Genomic DNA, 18062 nt, shown 5'->3' on the forward strand with positions numbered 1-18062 from the left:
CTCAAGGTGACGTGGAGCCTATGGCAGAGCTGGGGATTGAACGCAGATCTCCTAGCCCCAATTCAGTGCCTCCTCCACAAAATCATCCTTCATGTCTTGTGGGAGCAGTTTTTTATTTCTGGCTGCACCACAGGAACCCCTGTGTAACCTGGGGGCAAGTCACCTCACCCTTCCCCTGCCTCGGTTTCCCCATCTATAAAAGAGGGATGACAATACTTGCCTCCTTTGCAAAGTGATTTGCAAACTAGAGCTGCAAAGTGTTGTAGAAGCACTGGGAATTAACAGTGGGAGAGAGGAACAAAAAACCTTGGATTCACATCTCTGGAGACAGAACAACTAAATAAAAACAGGGGCGGTGTCCCTGGCTTACTTGTGCTGTTGGCTGGGGGGACGTTGGCGTGGGTGTTTGTACAAGTATTGGGAGGTAGTGTGTGAAATAAAGCAGCTAAATAGACGATGTGCGTTGGCGCCCAATTCTGCCATCAGGCACAGGGCGTCATTCCCATTGATTTGTGAGCATCTGCCCTGGTGGGTGGGGACTTGCTACCTTGGGAAGGGCAGGATGTTTGAGCTGAATTCTCTTTCCTCCGCCACCTGACCGAGGCAGCTAGAGCATATTGCCTTGTGACCCTGGTACTAGCGTTCCCATGCTGCCAGGCCTACCCACAGGGAGGCCCAGAATAGGCACTGCTGGCACCAGTTGCAGCTGGCAGCCAATGCGGATGTCAGCCCTGCTGCAGCTGTCCTTGGTGCTGAAGAAAGAATGCTGCAAGAATAACAAGGATTGGTAACGTCCAGGCCGCAGCTGTTGGTCTCCAGGAGCTCTCCCCAGCCTAGGTTTTGAGTGCCAAGCCTGGAGCTAATATTCTGCTGGCTCTCCAGGCCTGGTGCACCCGCCCGGTGCAGGTTTTAAGTTATGTGACTCCCTGGAATAGTTTGCTGCACCCTGGTTCCCCAGATCCTCATGGAGTTCCTTACAACAGGGGTTCTCAGACTTTTGTACTGGCGACCCCTTTCACACAGCTAGCCTCTGATTGCAACCCCCCTTATGCATTAAAAACACATTTTTATATATTTAACACCATTCTAAATGCTGGAGGCAAAGCAGGGTTTGGGGTGGAGGGTGACAGCTCGCGACCCCCCATGTAATAACCTCGCCGACCCCCTGAGGGGTCCAGACCCCCAGTTTGAGAACCCCTGCCTTACAATCAGCTGGCTTGCTGTACTTCGATTGTGCTTATCACCCTGACTCTCCTATCCTAAGAAGAGTCTTTCTACAGCAGGGTTCATGTCACTACAAGCCCTGTTTGGGGGTTGGGTATTGCGTGCGTGTGGCTCTGTCTCTCTCTGACCTAGTTTGTGTTGTTTCCCAGCTGTGTTGAGGAATACAAACTCGCTCCAGATGGCAAATCCTGTCTCATGTTGTCTGACATCTGCGAGGGCCCCAAGTGCTTGAAGCCGGACACCAAATTCAACGACACCCTCTTTGGTGAGATGCTGCACGGGTACAACAACAGGACCCAGCATGTCAACCAAGGCCAGGTGTTCCAGATGACCTTCAGGTACTGCCCCATCCCCTCGCTGGGTCCGGTAACATGGTAGATTTACAAGATGTACCTTGATGATATTGAAGGTCGGAAAGGGGGGTGTCAAAGGTGAGGGTGGTGGGAAGCTTAGCTGTCAAGAGCTCTATCTTGCAACGTTGACCTACAAGAGCTGGGGGCAACTCATAGAAAATAGAGGTGGGGAAAGAGCTGAGAGGTTGTTTCTGTCTGAGGTATGTCACATAGCGGGGCCAGAACTTCAGCTGGTCTAAACCAGCTTAGCCCCATTGACTTCAAAGGATCTATGCTGATGTACATCAACCGAGGGGCTGGTCCAGTGGGAGCTACTCCACATCCACCCAGCCACTCCAGGGTCCGATGCAGGGTTCTTCCCCACAAAGTGTTCTCCAGTGGCCTCAAAAGCGCTGAGGCCTCACGGCTCCCACGGACTTCAGTCAGAGTTGCGTGTGCTCTGCATCTCTTACAGTCCAGCCATGCGGCTTTCTCCAGTCGAGTGTAAAATCTCCCCAGTGATGTATCTGTGCTGAATTCTGGCCTTTTGCTATGACGCTGGGGACTGTAGAACCAGTACGACCTCCGTGGAGCTGCTCGGCTCCTTTCTGCACTCAGAAAGCATTGGCAAACCGAGCCCTCGGGGGTTCTCAGCAGCGCGCACTTTGGTGTCTGCAGAGCAGCAGCCTTTGCCGGAAGTGAGAACTGACCGTGCGCGAAGGCAGTTTTCCTAGCATGTTTTCCTTCAGTTCCCCTCCCCTTGGTGGGGCCTTTTGAACAGAGACAGGAACGCAGATTGGAAAGCTTTGCCGTGCGCTTTGTTTCCTGATGGCCGAGCAGGCCTGGGAGTTTCATGAAACGTGCCAGTCTAAAGAGCCCCTTGTGTGACGGCCGCAATCTCACATAAGCCCTCCCTGCGTCATAACCAGCTCCCGCCTGTGCTGCCGTCCTCTGGGCTCCAAGCCGCCTCTTGCTGGGGCTTTAATTTCCTCTCCCGCTCCTGTAATAGAGTGGCCTTTCCTTGCACTGCGCTAGGGCTGGGGGATTTGTTTAAAGGCAGCCTTCCCCTTGCCCAGACAGCAGCCTGATTGAGGGGGCTGTTTATTGCTGCCTGAAAGGAAACGCAGGGCTCAGGGACTCCGAGGCAGACGGGTTTCTTCCTTCGCCGCTACCGCAGCCAGGATGGATTCTGGCTCTCAGACGAAAGACGCTTTAAAAAAAAAGAAATAACAACCAACATGAATCCTTAAGGAGAGCGCTGCCTCCCTCCCCCCCGATCCAGCTTGTCTCCCATTCTGTTTGAGCCACTCGGTCTATACTGGGCCTAGACAGCCCCGGGGCCTCCTTTATCTGACCCTGCCAGGTGCTTCCACTTGGCGTGGGGATTAAAAAGCAGGCGAGAAACCATCTTCCAGGCTAAATACCAGCCATAAAGCCAGCAAGATTTTATAACTCCATTTTAGTTGGGAGACACTTCGCTTCATTCCTGGCTTCGGTGGCCAGCTGGCTTTGGGCTCAAGCAGTGCAAGAGACCACCCAGCCTCGGGGCTTTGTGCTAAGAGACTCTTCCTGGTCCAGTGCTGATTCAGCGTCAGGCCCAACCCAGGGCTGGACAGGGAGACCCGATTCGGTTCTCTTCTCCCGCGGGCTGGTAGTCCCGCCCAAATCAAATCATAAGGCCATGCCTGCTGTACTGTGAGCTGATCTCTCAGCCAAAGAGGTTGCCCGATGCTGTTCTGGGTGTGTCAGGCCCTCTGGGATGGCAAGGGGGAAGCCCCACCCCCACCACGACAGTTTTGCCTATGTAATATTTTCCATTTATGGCTGGATTTTCCCACTGCGCTCTCGTAAGTTTAGCGCCGACACCATTGGGGATTTTTCCCTTCGTATCATTGCACGGTGAGGGACGCCCCTGGGGGAAATCCCCCCTTCTCCACTCTGTCTTCATCAGCAGGTGCCTTCCACCTCAATCCAGAACGGTGCCACATTCACTGGACTCCAAGGAGTGTGGTTTCTTTGCTTGCACCTGCTGAGACATCCCAGGATTTGGTATGATGCAGCTGAAGTTCTCCCAGTCATCTGAGAACTGCCCTTTTCCACCTGTCCCCTCCCCCCAGTGCATCACACCTGCCTCCCAAACGTTCCAGGTGTCAGAGTCCAAAAAAGCCACCGACCAGTGGAGAGGCTGAAATACCTCAGCTGGTTCCGGGAGCTCTAGCTACCAGGCCAAGATTCAGCTGGAGGTTCCTAGGCGAAGGAAGGATGCCAGTGGGAGGTGAGACCATAAACATGCTTTCCCCATCTGATGTGAAACCTGCTCAGAACTCTGCATGCTCCCCTTTGTAACCCTCGCAGACTGTGACTGCAGTCAAATCTCCTGCGTCAGGCCTTCAGAGAGTTGCTTGCAGGGGTCAGGAAAGGTGTATGCTGGGTGGGAGGGCGTAGCCTTTTGAAGCATCAGGCTTGGCCACAGCTGGAGACAGGAGCACGGACAGGGAGGGCCAGTGCTCTGAGGTGGCCCAGGAAAGCTTCTTCCTTAGGGTATGTCTGCCCTTCCAGGCGGGGTTGTAATTCCCAGCTCAAGGAGACATAACTTGTGCTAGGTCTTATGGAGCTCAGATGCTAAAACCAGATGGTAGCTGTGGCAACGCGAGCGGCAGGAAGGGCTAGACACCCTGTGTCTAGACCTAGCGTCTCCGACATGTATGCACTTGGCACAGCCGCTTCTCCCGCTGCCATGGCTCCCTTCTAGTTTTAGCACCCGAGCTCCATGAGACCTCACACAAGTTTGTCTCTTTGAGCTAATTTCCCTTCCGTTGCAGGGGCCCGGGGCCCTGGGGACACCTGGCTCACTCCTGTTCTCTGCCTGTGGCACACACCGGTTCAGTCTCCTGAGCAGCAAAATGCGTCAGTCTGACCCGAGCTATTGGGTCATAGACAGGAGGTCAGACTAGGTGGCCTTAAACTCTGTCTGCATCCTGGGCATGTGAGTTGTGGGTTTCCAGCACCACTGCCATCACCGGGATAGCTCCTACCACAATCTGCCTGGGACATAACGCGGGGGATGAGACTATATCCAAATCCGGACAAAAATTGCCCATGTGCTTTGCAGGCAAGGAGCCAGATCCTCAGTTGGTGAAAATCAGCATGGCTTCATTGAAACCAGCAAAGCTATGACAGTTAGACCGGCGGAGGATCTGGCCCTGAGCCCAGCTGCTGTATAGGACAGGGACAGAACGGCTCTGGGGTGAAAGCAACACCGGAGGGGCGGAAGAGCCGGCAGGCGTGGTGGCTAAATAGAAGAGGAGGGATTGCAGTATCCACTGAGAATGGAAAAGAGAGGTAGTACCCGCAAGGGGTGAATGCCTGGGGAAAGGCGGGTGGGAGTCCTGCTATACTCTTTCCTGCTCACGTCTATACTATTATCTAATATACGTGACTCAGTATAATATGCAGCCTTCTCAGTGCCCAGGATACCAATGTCTTGGGCTTTAGAGATTGTTCTAAAGGTGGGGAGGCCGGCCTATTTAAAATTAGACTGTTTGTTCTGAGAATATTGGCTAAAAATGAGACACTCCGCCCGCCCACACACACATGTGTTCAGCCCCCTCCCCTGGAGTCCCTCTGTCTGTGGAGGGTTGTGGTGTAGAAACACCATTACATCATCCTCTAACAAGGGCCGGAAAGGAGGTTAATGGAGAAGAAATTATTAACTAAAAGATGTAATTTGCCTCTGATTTTCATATATATTCAAGAACCTCTCTGAGCATTAAGACGCCAGCTGTTCAAGGAGCCCTTAATTTGGTGCATTTGAAACATAGCAGGAAACTCCCTAATACCAGGGATTAAAAGCCTGTTTCGGCAAAGTAGGAGCAGGAACCTGCTATCAGAACAAGGGGCTGAGTATTTTAAAGGCATTTATCGCGGCTGGGATCCCTTAGTTATGCAGAGGTGACAGTCCTTTAAATGCTGCATATTTTCCATGTTGTCATATCTGCAGTGTCCTTAATAAAGAGTATAGTTTCCATCCACCTAGCATGGCAGCCCAGTGTTGGGGGAAGCCGTTGTGCAGCTAGAAGCTTTGTCCGTCACGGCTTAGCCTGGCTGTCCCCATCAGTCCCAGTTCCAGGGTCTGGTGGTAAGAGCCAGGCAGCTAGATGTGTCACCCTTCAGTGTTGGAGTGTCCCACTGCCACCCAGTCCTCCGCAGCAGGCCCTGCCCTTTGGTTGCTGGATACGCCTTTCCATCCAATGCGCAGCATGAGATGAGGGACTGTGCTGGAGTATGGGCAGGCTCCTCATATGGCGCTGAAGGACTGGGACGGAATGTGGCCACCTTCAGAACTAGATCAGGTAAAGCATTTGGTAGGATTACACCCCCGGCTGGAGCAGGTGAATCAGATTATTCCTGAGCTCTTAGCCCTGTCCCTTAGTATCACCGTGTTACAAGCTCTCTTGCCTGCGCTTCCGCTTCCCCGTTCACCTAGCCGCTGAGGATACTTCCTGTTCATATACATCAGCGATGGGTAAGCTGCTAATGCGTGCGCATAGGCTGAGCAGCTCACGTCATTCAACTCTGAGGAGCAGCAGGCATATCTTACCCCGCAGGAATTATTACAGCACCCTCACTGCGTGTGCCATGGTGATGAGCATCTGTCCCTGTCTCAATATCCTTGAATGCCACCTTCTAGTTCATGGACAGTGGAGAGACACAGCTAACAGCTCTGCACATAGCTCATTCCATTGCGTAGCTGGGCTATCATTCATTAATTATTACTGTGTGTTATTGCATAGCCCTATGGGTGTGCACAGCACTTAACAGACAAGTTAGAAGATAAGGTTCCTGCCCCAAAGAGCTTATGAGTAGAGCTGGTTGAGGTTTGGGGATTGAAAACTTGATGACTGTGTTTTGTCAACAATGACAGCTTTTGTGGGGGAAAAAATACAGTAAAAGCTTTGTTATCTGGTATGTTGGGGGAATGGGAGGTGCCGGTAAGTCAAATTCCGGTTACCTAAGAGGGAGGGAGTTTGGGTGCAGGAGGGGGCTCAGGGCTGGGGATTGGGGCACGGGAGGAGGTATGGAGTCTGGGAGGGAGTTTGGGTGCGGAGGGGGCTCAGGGCACGGGGTTGGGGCGCAGGAGGGGTTGCAGGGCACATGGTCTGGGAGGGAGTTTGGGTGCGGGAGGGGGCTCAGGGCACAGGGTTGGGGCGCAGGTGGGGTTTCAGGGTGCTGGATCCGGGCGGTGCTCACCTCAGGCAGCTCCCCGCAAGCAGCAAAATGTCCCTGCTGCTCCTAGGCGGAGGCGCAGCCAGGCGGATCTGCACCCTGCCTCCGCCTGCAGGCGCTGCCCCCGCAGCTCCCACTGGCCATGGTTTCTGGCCAAAGTGAGCTGTGGAGCCATGCTTGGGGCGGGGTGGGGCAGGGTAGCATGCAGAGTTGCCTAGCCATACCTCTGTCTAGGAGCAGCAGGGACATGTGGCCGCTTGCAGGGAGTCACGCAAAGCCAGGTAGGGAGCCTGCCGGCCCCTTGCCAACCGGACTGTAAACTGGACTTTCAATGAACATCAGAAATGCCAGTTTATAGAGCTTGGTCCAGGGCCAGATAACACTCCTTTTACTGTATTTTGGATGAAAATATTCCAGGTTTTGACAAAACCTGGGCATTTTCAAGTGAAAGCCCAAAATCCAAAACCCCAAATACCTTTTTTTTAAAATGGGAGGGAAAAAAATAATTTTCCAAAGAGCTCTACAGCTCAGGGGTGGGAAGGGCAGGGAGCCCTGTCCAGTGGCTGAGCTGTTACAAAGTTGCTCCACCTGCCTGTTGCCTCTCACTTCTCTCCTGACACCTGCTGGGCTCCTGATTTCCAGCTTTGTGCCCTTCGTTCAAAGTAACCAACACGGAGTGCAGGGAGGCATGCCGAGCCTGGCGGTGCGCGTTTGAAAGAGCTAGGGAAGTGCCCTAAAGTGACCCTCTTACAACGTGTTTCCCTTCCTCCTTCCTTTCCCTTTGGCTGAATGCCGGGACGGCATATGAAGGCTCTTTAATCACACTCCAGCAATCCGCTTTGCTCCCCTCTTTGAAGTTCCCCCAAGAGATTGTGAGCAACACATTCAAAACCACGCTTCTCCCCCCCCCCAAATGTTACATTTGTGGAATATTCACAAATAAGCCTAATTCAAGAAAAATATCTCTCTATTCCACACACACCTCTCGGTTTGGGTGGGAGGCTTAGCAACAAATCCAGCTCACGAAAGGCTAGATTAACAGTGTTCCCCACGCCTTCTATCGCAATGGGGCACGGCCAAAAGCTATTGTAGTCCCCAAATTGCAGGGGGATTATCTTCCAAATGGCGTGTTTGCCAGTCCCGTCTGTGTTTTACGCCATCTCTTTGCTCCAAGGGAACAAAGATTTTTGTTTACGGGTTGTTTGGCCTTTCAAATTGTTGCTTTTAGGCAATTGGTATACAGAAATCCCAAATTACTGCTCATGGAGGGAGCTTTGCTTGCTATATTGTTGATAGGTGGAGAATGAGATGTGATCTTTCCCTTTCCCTTATCTTCTGCTGTGTCTTTTTTTCCCCTCCTCCCTCAGCTCCAGGCTGGGGTGGGCCCCTAGCTCGCTTGATCTCCTGTCTTTGGCGGCAGTGAACTCAGGCAGTTGCCGATTCTTTGGGTGGTGGGGATGGGAGATGTAGCCAATGCAGCTTAGGGGAGGAAGCGACATATTGTGGGGGTGGGGAGAAGGAAACGTTTCCGTGGCCATTTGATGGATGTGAGTGCAAAAAAAAAAACTGGTTGAAGCAGCTCAGGTTGTTGCGATGAGTCCTTGGCGAGATGAGGCAGTGATCAGAATACCGCTGTGATACATGTGAATTAGCACACGGCTGTGTTTATGACATAATGGCACCAAGGCATGCGTGGTGTAAGTGCCTGTGTGTGTATATATGTGTGTGTGTGTGTGTGTGTGTGTGTCTGTGCACACACGTAGGAACGTGGTGCTTGGTCACTGCACTCCTACCACAGCAGGAGGCGATAGGACTTTTGCTGTATCCCCTGGTGGATGCCAGTCCTGCCCTTGGGAACTCCTGTACCCAGCACCTCTCATTTCTTGTTAAGACACCGTCTCAGCCTCTGCTTCCCGGTGACCTGCCAGTAACACCGAGTTTCCACGCCGGAGAGCTGAGTGTGTCTCCCGGTTCCTCTTTAGAAAGCTCATGCTGCCCTTGTGCCCCCGGGAGTCAGTCACACACGCCGCCAGATCACAGTAGCACCCTTTGCCCCTCCCTTTGCACTGGTGCCGGTCACTCCACTAGTGCAAGGCAGTGGGGAACCAGCCCCACCGTGCTTAAATGTTCAGTGATGGGGCATGGATAGACTTGCTCCAACCTCTGCTGGCGGTCCCTGCCTAGAGTACAAAACACAGTCTAGTGGCTAAGGCCTGGTCTACATTAGAAAATTAGGCCGGTTTAACTACGTCAGTCAGGGGTGTGAAAAATCCACGCTCCTGAGCAGCATTGTTAAGCCAACCCAAGTCCCTTGTGGGCAGCGCTAAGTCAATGGAAGAATTCTTTCGTCAGCCTGGCTACGGCCTCTCGAGTCGGTGGATTACTCTGCCCACGGGAAAGGGTGTCTACACGGAAGCACTGCGCGTGTTAAGTGTAGACAAGCCCTCAGGCACTGGATGGGGACTTGGAGTCCTGGGTTCTGTTCCCTGCTCCGCAGCGGGCTCCCTGGGTGACTGTGGGCCAGTCACTTAATCTCGCCTCAGTTCCCCAGCTGTCACGTGGGGATTGTAGCTCCCTGCATCATGGGCCGTTGAGGATAAAATCCACTAGTGATTGGGAGGTGCTTGGACACCACAGCAAACAGGAAGAGAAACAGGGCTGGGCCACGGAGAGTGGGGGATGGGGGCAAAAATCTTAGAGCGCTTGCTCAGGGAGAAGTGGGAACGGTTCTGCCTCACCTGCCTGTTAGCCTTGGGCACCAGAGTCCCCCAGGAGCAGGGAAGTGGAGGCTGGCTCCCCCCCGTGCTGAAGCAGCGTTTCTGCCTGAGGGCGCAGCCTCGCCGGGGGGGCCCCGTGCGGGGAACGCTGATCAAAGAGCACAGCGAGAGTGAGGGGCTTCCGTGTTTAGCGAAGAATTGCCGCTGCCAAAGCAGAGGGCCCCGCGAAGGGTTTTGTTTCAACAAAGTTATGTTAATATTGTCAGGCAGCGCGCCGGGTCACTGAACCGATGTGGGGAATTGTCATAATATTGATGGGGAGTTTGGCAAGTTAATTTTAAATCTGTCACTCCTTCCCCTCGCCGCCTCTCGTTCCGTAATAAAACTCCGCCATGATTGCGGGGCTCCGCTGACAGCTCCGCTGGAGCCTGCCTGAAGTGCCTGCCTGCGCTCCCCCATCACCGCTTCCCTCCCTCCTCCTCCCCCAGCAGCACACACGTGTGCACCGAGCAAACCCCAGACAGAGCGCTTAGGCACCACACGTCAGGGTTCTCAGACAGCAGTTCCCCCCCCCAAAAAAAACCCTTGTCTCGCTGTGACTGCTGCAGTATGGATGGGGGGGATTTCAACGAAGGGGAATGCTGGAAGTCGGGAACCTTTATTTCCTGAAGTCCGGGTTAGCTGCCGAAGGAGCTCCTGGCAATAATGGAGCTCAGCTCACCGAAGGTCCAGTTCCCAGGGCTGCCCAAAGCTCCACAAACTATTTGCTCTCTCTGGGATCTATTCAGACGGGCTGGCTGTGGAAACACCTTGAAGATTTCTGTCATGTCCGAGGTCTTATTAATTAACACGCTGAGACACCCTGCAAAGGGAATGCGTCGGCAGGTTCTCTGAATAAGTCTGGCTGAGCTAGAGAGCTCACTGAAAGTCTTCTCCCAGTTTGCACTGGATCCGGCGTAAGGCCTGGGGTGGCTTCTTTGCCTCGCTGTCAGTCATTGCAAAGTTCTGCTCGGGAACTCCTTGGAAATACCCCCTGCACCTCCCAGCCTCAGCCGACAGCTGCATGCCAACAATCTCTCCTACCCAACTTCCAGGCTCCCCCTCCAAGCGGGCTGCAAAACTCACTCCTGCCCCTGGATAGGTAGATGTGCATTGCTACAGGCCTTCGGGACTCTGCCAGGGGATGTACACTAGCCCACTGGTGAGTGTGTGTTACAGGTCCCCCTCTGCGCCAATCCACAGAGGATAGCCGTTTGTTACAGCCTCCAGCTAGGGAGCTTTAGCAGCTCCTGCTCCTAGCTCTGCCTGTCCCCAGCTCTGTCCCGAGTGTGTTGGCTGAGTTGGTGGCCATTGCACACGCAGGTGTGATTTTCAAGTGAGCTGGTTGCTGTGGGTGAGAGCATGCTGGGAGCCCTCCTAACCCACCAAACTGGCATCTCTATTTCCTGGTGCACCGTCAGAACCCATCGCTATTATTACACCTGCTGGCCCAGCCAAGATCACGGCCCCATTGTGCTCAGTGTTCCACATATCCATTGTCAGAGACAGTCTCTGCTCCACACAGCCCACAGTCTAGCTAGATAGGCAGTGGAAGGGGAAATTGGTGGGAGGTGACTTGCCCAAGGTGACACAGCAGGTCAGTAGCAGAGTCAGGGGTAGAACCCAGATCTCCCGAGCCCAGCTCAGGTGCCTTTCCACTGGATCTTGTTGTGTGTGGATGTCTGATGCGGGTAAATCTGTGGGTCAGGTTGCCTGTAGCTCCAATGCAAGTGAGTATGGGGGGTGGAGCAAGGGTAAGGTGCCACATAGGTGCCGAGCCCCAGGATCCAATAGGGGGCGCTGTTTATGAATGCAGGGCAGTTGCACACCCAAAGCAACATGGCTGGCATGGCCATACCACCCCATTCCCAGGTGCCTCGCAGTGACTGAACTGTGAAGTTCGGGCCTGGTTCACATGGTAGCTTCAGTGAGCACTTCCTCAGCCCCCGTAGCATAATAAATGTAGTCTGTAACTATACTGAATTAATTCCATTGATCCTTTTCCCCCATCTTCTCTTTGAAACACCTGAGTGCGGCGGTTATAATTGGGCTGTTTATTATTCCAGTGCCGGAAAGGTCTGCACCTCCCTGTACCCCAGATGGCTTGTTTTCCTATTACCTTTCAGGTTTGGATAATGGATAGAGCTCCTTTCCGGTGGCTGGCTTCCATTTCATTCCTTTTATTATTTGTTGCTGTGATTACTATTCTATTACTGTTCACGACTCTGAAACCGCAGACGTATTGGTGACAGTTTTCCAGCCCAGCCTGATGCCACTGGCACAGCAGCTAAGAACTGGACCAAAGTGTGCTGGCTGACGTGGTAAATGAGTCTTTAGCAATTTAGCGCAATTGTGCTGTCCTCAGAGAAGCCAGATGTTGAATCCCATGCTCTATGCCGCCTTGTGCTGCAAAACCCACAGTTTTTTTTTTTTTTTAAAACAGAACCCTCCTGCGATCCCCCATTAGGATCTCCATTTGTAAGTGCCCTGTCCTGATGCCTAGAGGAGAGGTGATAATCTGGCCTGCATGCCAATGTCGCCTGCAGATGAGCTCCCAAGGTCTAAGTCCCCCTGCCACAAATCCAGGCGTAATACAGGGGAACAAAATGTCACAGTAAACCCCATCTCTGATCAGCCAGGACATTTGTCAGCAGTCAGCTCTTTGGTCCATCTAACCTAGCATCCCAGCAGGGCGGGGCTAGTATCTGATTGTACAGTGGTTGGCCAGCACTGCGACTCCTCCATAAAGCATCTAGACAGCGAGTATCCTGCTTGGTAACCTAGGGCAAGTCATATCACCTCCTGGGGCCCCAGTTTCCCTATCTGTAAAATGGGAATAATGGTACTGCGTGCCTTTGGAAAGTGCTTTGAAAAGTGCTCTGTAAGTGCTGGGTGGTATTGTTATTATGCAATGTTATACACGTGGGAAAGAGGAAGAGGGGGAGTTCCTTCCCAACCTGCTCCAGGAGAGTCTGGTGTGCAGGCGCTTTGTTTACTCTTATTAACCTAATGCTGCTGAAGCCAATGGGGGCCCCTTAAATTGACACACCTGCCACCCCGCTGGCTTCAGTGGAGTCTCTGGTTTGTGAGAACAGACCGCGGCCATGTGGGCTGAAACAGAAGGTTCGCTGTGTAGCTCCTGGGTGCCTTGCAGGGACTGCTACGTTCAATATGGGGTGAGCAAAGCGGATGAGCACTGGAGGCTGTTCAGTCTTCGGCGCGCAGGCGTTGGGCGGGGAGAGGGCTAGTTCTGACAGAAGGAAAGAATCAGGATGCACTTTAGGTCTCACTCTGACAAACTCTGCTTGCCTTAGCTGTGCTGTCTGGGATGCTTCACTTTTAGGCTGGCTTTTAATTAGGGCCACCTTGTTACACCACTACAGCCGAGAAGGCCCTCCTCTCGGCCACCCCCCTTCATATTTCAATCTATGCTAACCACTGGCCACAGCTGAACAAAGTCCCTTCCCTCCATGTCCCCCTGCACTGCCAAATTCCCTCCCCACCCCAACCTTCAGTGGAAAGGGCAGGGAACTGCATCCCAGAGCCTCTTCGCCTTCATCCTCAAGCACCAGGGGCGTCACTGCAGTTTCAAGGGGACGTGATTCTCCAGGCCTCCCTCAAGCCTTTTGCAGAGTCAGTTGCCACAGCGGGCTAGAGACAAGGCAATATGGAGCTGACAGCGAGCGGAACTTACGCATCAGAAAGGAAATCCCACCTCTGCTTTGAGCAGATTAAGTATTGGAGGTTTTGTGGCATTAAATAGGAAAATGAAAAACGCTGTCAGCACAGCACCCCCTATCGTTCAGTTTAATATTACACTCATTTTATCGCGTACTGCCCCTCAGTTTTTCAAAATTAACACCCAGTGGAGAAGAATGGGAACAGATCACACCTCTCGGAGCTATTATTCCAGGCTGTCTCCAGACACAAAAATGTGTCTACACTAGACTTTTTTTTTTTTTTTTAAATCTAGTGTCGTGTAATCCAGAAGACAACACCAGTGGCTCTAGAAAAAAGAGGTGCTTAAAAAAATCATACCTGACATTTGAATTAACATGTTTTTAAACACCACTTAGCAACTAGTGTAGTCAGGGTTTAACACCTTAAAAAAAAAACAGTTAGCTAGTCCTGGTTAAACTTGGCGGGCCTGTCATGTCCCCCCTCCCCCCTATGGTGGTGCTAATTGGGTGTTTTAAAAAGTGTTAATTGAAATCTATTGGCAAACACAGGAAAAATCAAACCGCCTTTATTCTGAGGCGAGGACGGCCCATGCTGGGTTACCCTCTGGTCATGTTTTTAAAGCTTTCTTTGCAACCATGCGGACTGGCAACTTAATTTTTCAAATGGGAGCTTAGATTCTGGAAAATGACTTGACAGCAGGGGGTGAATATTGATGCAGATTCCATGAAATGTGCCAGTTCCCACAAGGAGCAACGAAGAGAGCTAAGGAATCTGTCTCAGGGACGTCTACACTGCAGCTGGGAGTGAGCCTCCCAGCTCAGGTAGAGAGACTCGTGCTAGCTCTGCTTGAACTAGCGCACTAAAAATAGCAGTTTGGACGTTAGGCCATGAACTGAGACCCAGGGGGGTCAGTGACTATTATGGATCCTGCCCGGAATGTCCGTTGGCAGGCCACAGGGCATCCCCAAGGCACCCCTCCTTTCACTTCCTCTTGTGGATGTACCATATGAAATGATAGGAATAGACTTGATGTGACCCCTGGATTAGAGTGTTGCCGACTTCTGGCACATCTTCATCATCCTGGATTATGGCATGAGATACCCCAAGGCCATTCCACTCTGATTGACTATTGCAGCCACCATAGCAACTGAGTTAGGGAAACTATTTTCTTGAGTGGGACTTCCTAACGAATTCTGAAAGACCAAGGCTCAAATTTCACATCCTGGTTGATGCAGGAACTGTGCAATCTATTGAAAGTAAAGATACTGCGACCATCAGTCTACCATCCGCAAACAGCTGGCCTACTAAACCGTTTTCATAAAACGTTAAATGTTGAGGACGTTTGTGATCGCAGACCCCAAATATTGGGACCAACTATACCCACCCCGTTATTGACCATCCAGGATGTCCCTCAGTCATCCATGAGCTTTTCACCTTTTAAGCTCTTGTATGGAAGACAAGCCACTTAATCTCTCATTATATTGAAACAGCAGCAGGACAAAAAGTGAAGGAAAGCCCTCCCCCGGAAAATGTGGGGTTGTAATCCATCAGGTGCTTCAAGCAATGTTAGCTGTAGACGTGGTAGAGGTGTCCTACAATGAGTGGCGAACCCCCCTCACCTGGGTCTCTAAGTCAGATGGGCCACTACGCTGCTGTATAGACTTCTGCAAAGTCAATGCAATATCCAAATTTGAGGTCTGCCCCATGCTAAGGGTAGATGGGTTACTAGAATGATTAGGAGCAACCAATTATATATCTACAATTGACCTTACCAAAGAGTACTGATAGGTCCCCCTTACACCCGACTCCAGGGACAAGTCAGCTTTCTACACCCCCTATGGATTGTACCAGTTCCATCCCACGGCATTTGGACTCTGCAGTGCAGCTTCCACCTTCCAGAGGTTGATGGCTGAAATCTTGCAACTCCACGGACATTATGATGCTGCCTGTCTGGACACCATTGTCACCTAAAGCCAGAATTGCAGGGACCACCTGAACCAGGGAACGGCAGTACTTCAATCCCTCACGGATGCAGGCTTAGTAACCAATCTGGCAACATGCAAGATTAGGACCCACGGAGTTACGTACCTAGGGAACCCAATAGGAGGTGGCCAGCTGTGACTCTTGATGGACAAAGTCCACACTTTAATGAGCTGCCCTGTCCCTTCAGTGAACAAAAACAAGTGCGACGATGCCTGTGATTAGCCAGGTACTATCAACATTTTGTCCTGGGATTCTCCACCATTGCAGCACCCTGAACAGGCCTCAGAAAAGAGGGCCACCCCAGGTAAATACGGTGGATGACAAACTGTGACAAGGCCTTTAAGACACTCAAGGAGTGTCTATGTAGAGAACCTGTCCTTTGCAACTTGGACTGGAGGTGCCCGTCAGCAGCTTGAGAACTGTGAATACAATAAAATACAAGAGCAATGGAGAAATCTGAGGATATGGTTCCACATCCAGCTCAGGGCCCTGCTGACTTCCCAGCCCCGCTCGCACTTTGCATCTTGAAATTGTCCTCCTCCGTGCCAAGCCCAGGTGCCATGGACAAGGAGAATAAGAAACACAGAGCTGCCCTCAGTGACAAATCGTTTTATCCTGACCCCGAGGGAACCACCTCCTTAGTCTGTCCCCACTGGACAAACTTGTCTGATGTGATCCTGTCACATTTATGCCACCGTGCTGGGCCATTGCATCAGGATGTGATGGTGCTGCATCAAAACGTCACCCTGGTGCAGCACTCCTCTGTCCTGTCAGAGCACCCAGGGACCAGAGGCAAGGATTACGAAATTCCATGCTGCTCACAGAACAGCACGACCTCAGCAAATATCGCCTGCGTTGCAATGGGATTCCAAGATCCATGAACGTTCCAGTCTGTGCGTGGTGGGTCCGTGATGATGAAACCAGGGGCTCAGATACTCAGGTGACGGGGGCCATAATAAGCAGCCGGATAGACAGAAATACCAGGTTAGTTGTGACCCTAGCCCTGGCCCCAGCTGCCACATGCACAGGGAAGAAAGTGAACTTTGAGCTTTTCCTGACTGGTGACTCAGTGACACTCACCACCAGACAGCAAAATCTGGAGCCAGTCCTGGGGTTTCCTGTCCTGAGGAGCAGTTCTGCCCTCAGTCATGGGATACCCTTCTCAGAGCAACAGTCTGCAGCGCAGCCCAGAGGTGCGACCGGACTGCTGCTCAGGTATGCTGATTCCCAGTCCTTTGCGGCCAATGGAAAGACAAGCATTGACTTCAGTGGACTTTGGATCAGGCTTGTGCTTAGGAGAATTTCCCTTCTATAAAGCAGAGAAGCATATGCTTTTCCCCCCAAAGCCACTGATAAGTGGCTTCCCCTCCGCCACTCCTCCATCCCCACCCCGATAGCATGTCTGTGCAGATGTTTGTATTCTCTGCAGCTGATGAAAATATTCATTATCTCGTTAGCTGCTGCGGCGAAGGAAGCTCGGATTTGCATTTCCACAGATAATCACCCAGCACAAACAGAGCCTGTCACCCGGCGGCACTAATTGGGCAGAACACCAATCCGCCAAGGAAGGGGAAACCCCCTCAGAAAGGTGGGGAGAACGGCATCCTTCCTCGCTCCATGCAATGGGTGGCCAGGAGGGGAGGAAGGGAACAGTCCTCACTCAACGCAGGCCGAGCATCAAGAGGGAAGGGGAGGTGGGGCTCAGGATGGAATTACCCTGACTGGGTTCATGGTCTGAGCATCGGGGAGTTGGACTGGATGGACTCCTCCCTCTTTGCTGGGGAAAGGGGGCGGGAGTCGGAGCGAATACATGAGATGGATTTGCTCCATTTGCGGGAACTGAGTATTGGGGGTGGGTGAGGTTCAGAACAGGAGCAGATTGTCCATTCTGTGGGGGGAGAGGAGAGAGAGTGTGTGTGTGTAAAGGCTTGGGGAGGATACAGCAAAGGCCCAGAGTGGAATTACCCGCTCTGTGCAGCCTGAAAACCGATCCGATAGCGGGGCGAGGGGGAGCAGAATTATCCCCTCAGAGTGGCGAGGCACTTGGAAGCCAGGCCCAGAGCAGGTGTGGAGGATGAATGATCTCATCTGCGTGTGGGCTGAGAACAGGGAAAGGGATGGAGTGTGGTCAGAATAGGAGCCTAGACTGGAATTGCCTCTTCTGTGGAAGCTGAGCAGCTGGGGTGGAGAGGGCACAGCTGAGGTCATGGTACATCTGGTGGAGCTGAATTCTCAGTCTTCTCTGGAGTTAGTGCAATGCAAGGGTGGGCGTATGTCTCCACACTCAGCGCATGAGTTTAGGGAGCGCTCATGAGACAGGAGGCACAGGTTGTATGGGACGGGGGGATTCTTACAACGCTGAGCTGGTCAGGGGACCCCCACCCCTTGAATGATGTGATTCCAATTGCACATGGGGCTGCTCCCCTGAGTAGCGTTGTGTTACTTTCCCAGCAGAACTGTCTCTCTGCACACTTGTTCTCGGATTTTTGCACCTGACTTTGTGGGAAAGGCCAGCACGTCGTTGTGAGACAGTCCCTCTCCCCAGCCAGTGAGCGTTCCTAGAGCAGTGCGGGATGATGCGCTGCTTGAAACAAGAGGGCTTCTGTATCCAACTGGCAGTGATGAGGACATAATTTATCCCCTGCCCAGAGTCTTGAGTAGCCTAGTAGTGTCCATGTGCCGACAGGAAATGGGGTGAAATGACTGGGAATGAACCAGATAGAGATGGGCAAGTGAAACCAGAGAAGGGCCTTGGGTCTAGGCACTGGGCTGATGAGTGTATAATCCACCCCAGCACCACACCGGTCTCTGTCTCCCTCTAGTCGTCAGCCCACGTCAGAAGATATGAGCTGACTACAGC

At 52.4% G+C, this 18062-nt stretch overlaps 1 protein-coding gene across 1 annotated transcript in view; it reads left to right on the plus strand.

The window, feature by feature from the left end:
- ASTN2 (astrotactin 2) overlaps positions 1 to 18062 on the plus strand; it is a 551498-nt gene that overhangs the window by 279476 nt on the left and 253960 nt on the right. Inside the window, exon 12 of the mRNA XM_065418613.1 lies at positions 1374 to 1562. Coding sequence (XP_065274685.1) covers positions 1374 to 1562 — 189 coding nt within the window. The remainder of the gene's footprint in view (positions 1 to 1373; positions 1563 to 18062) is intronic.

The sequence above is a fragment of the Emys orbicularis genome, chromosome 18 (genome assembly GCF_028017835.1).
Source record: "Emys orbicularis isolate rEmyOrb1 chromosome 18, rEmyOrb1.hap1, whole genome shotgun sequence".
NCBI classification, from domain to species: Eukaryota; Metazoa; Chordata; order Testudines; family Emydidae; genus Emys; species Emys orbicularis.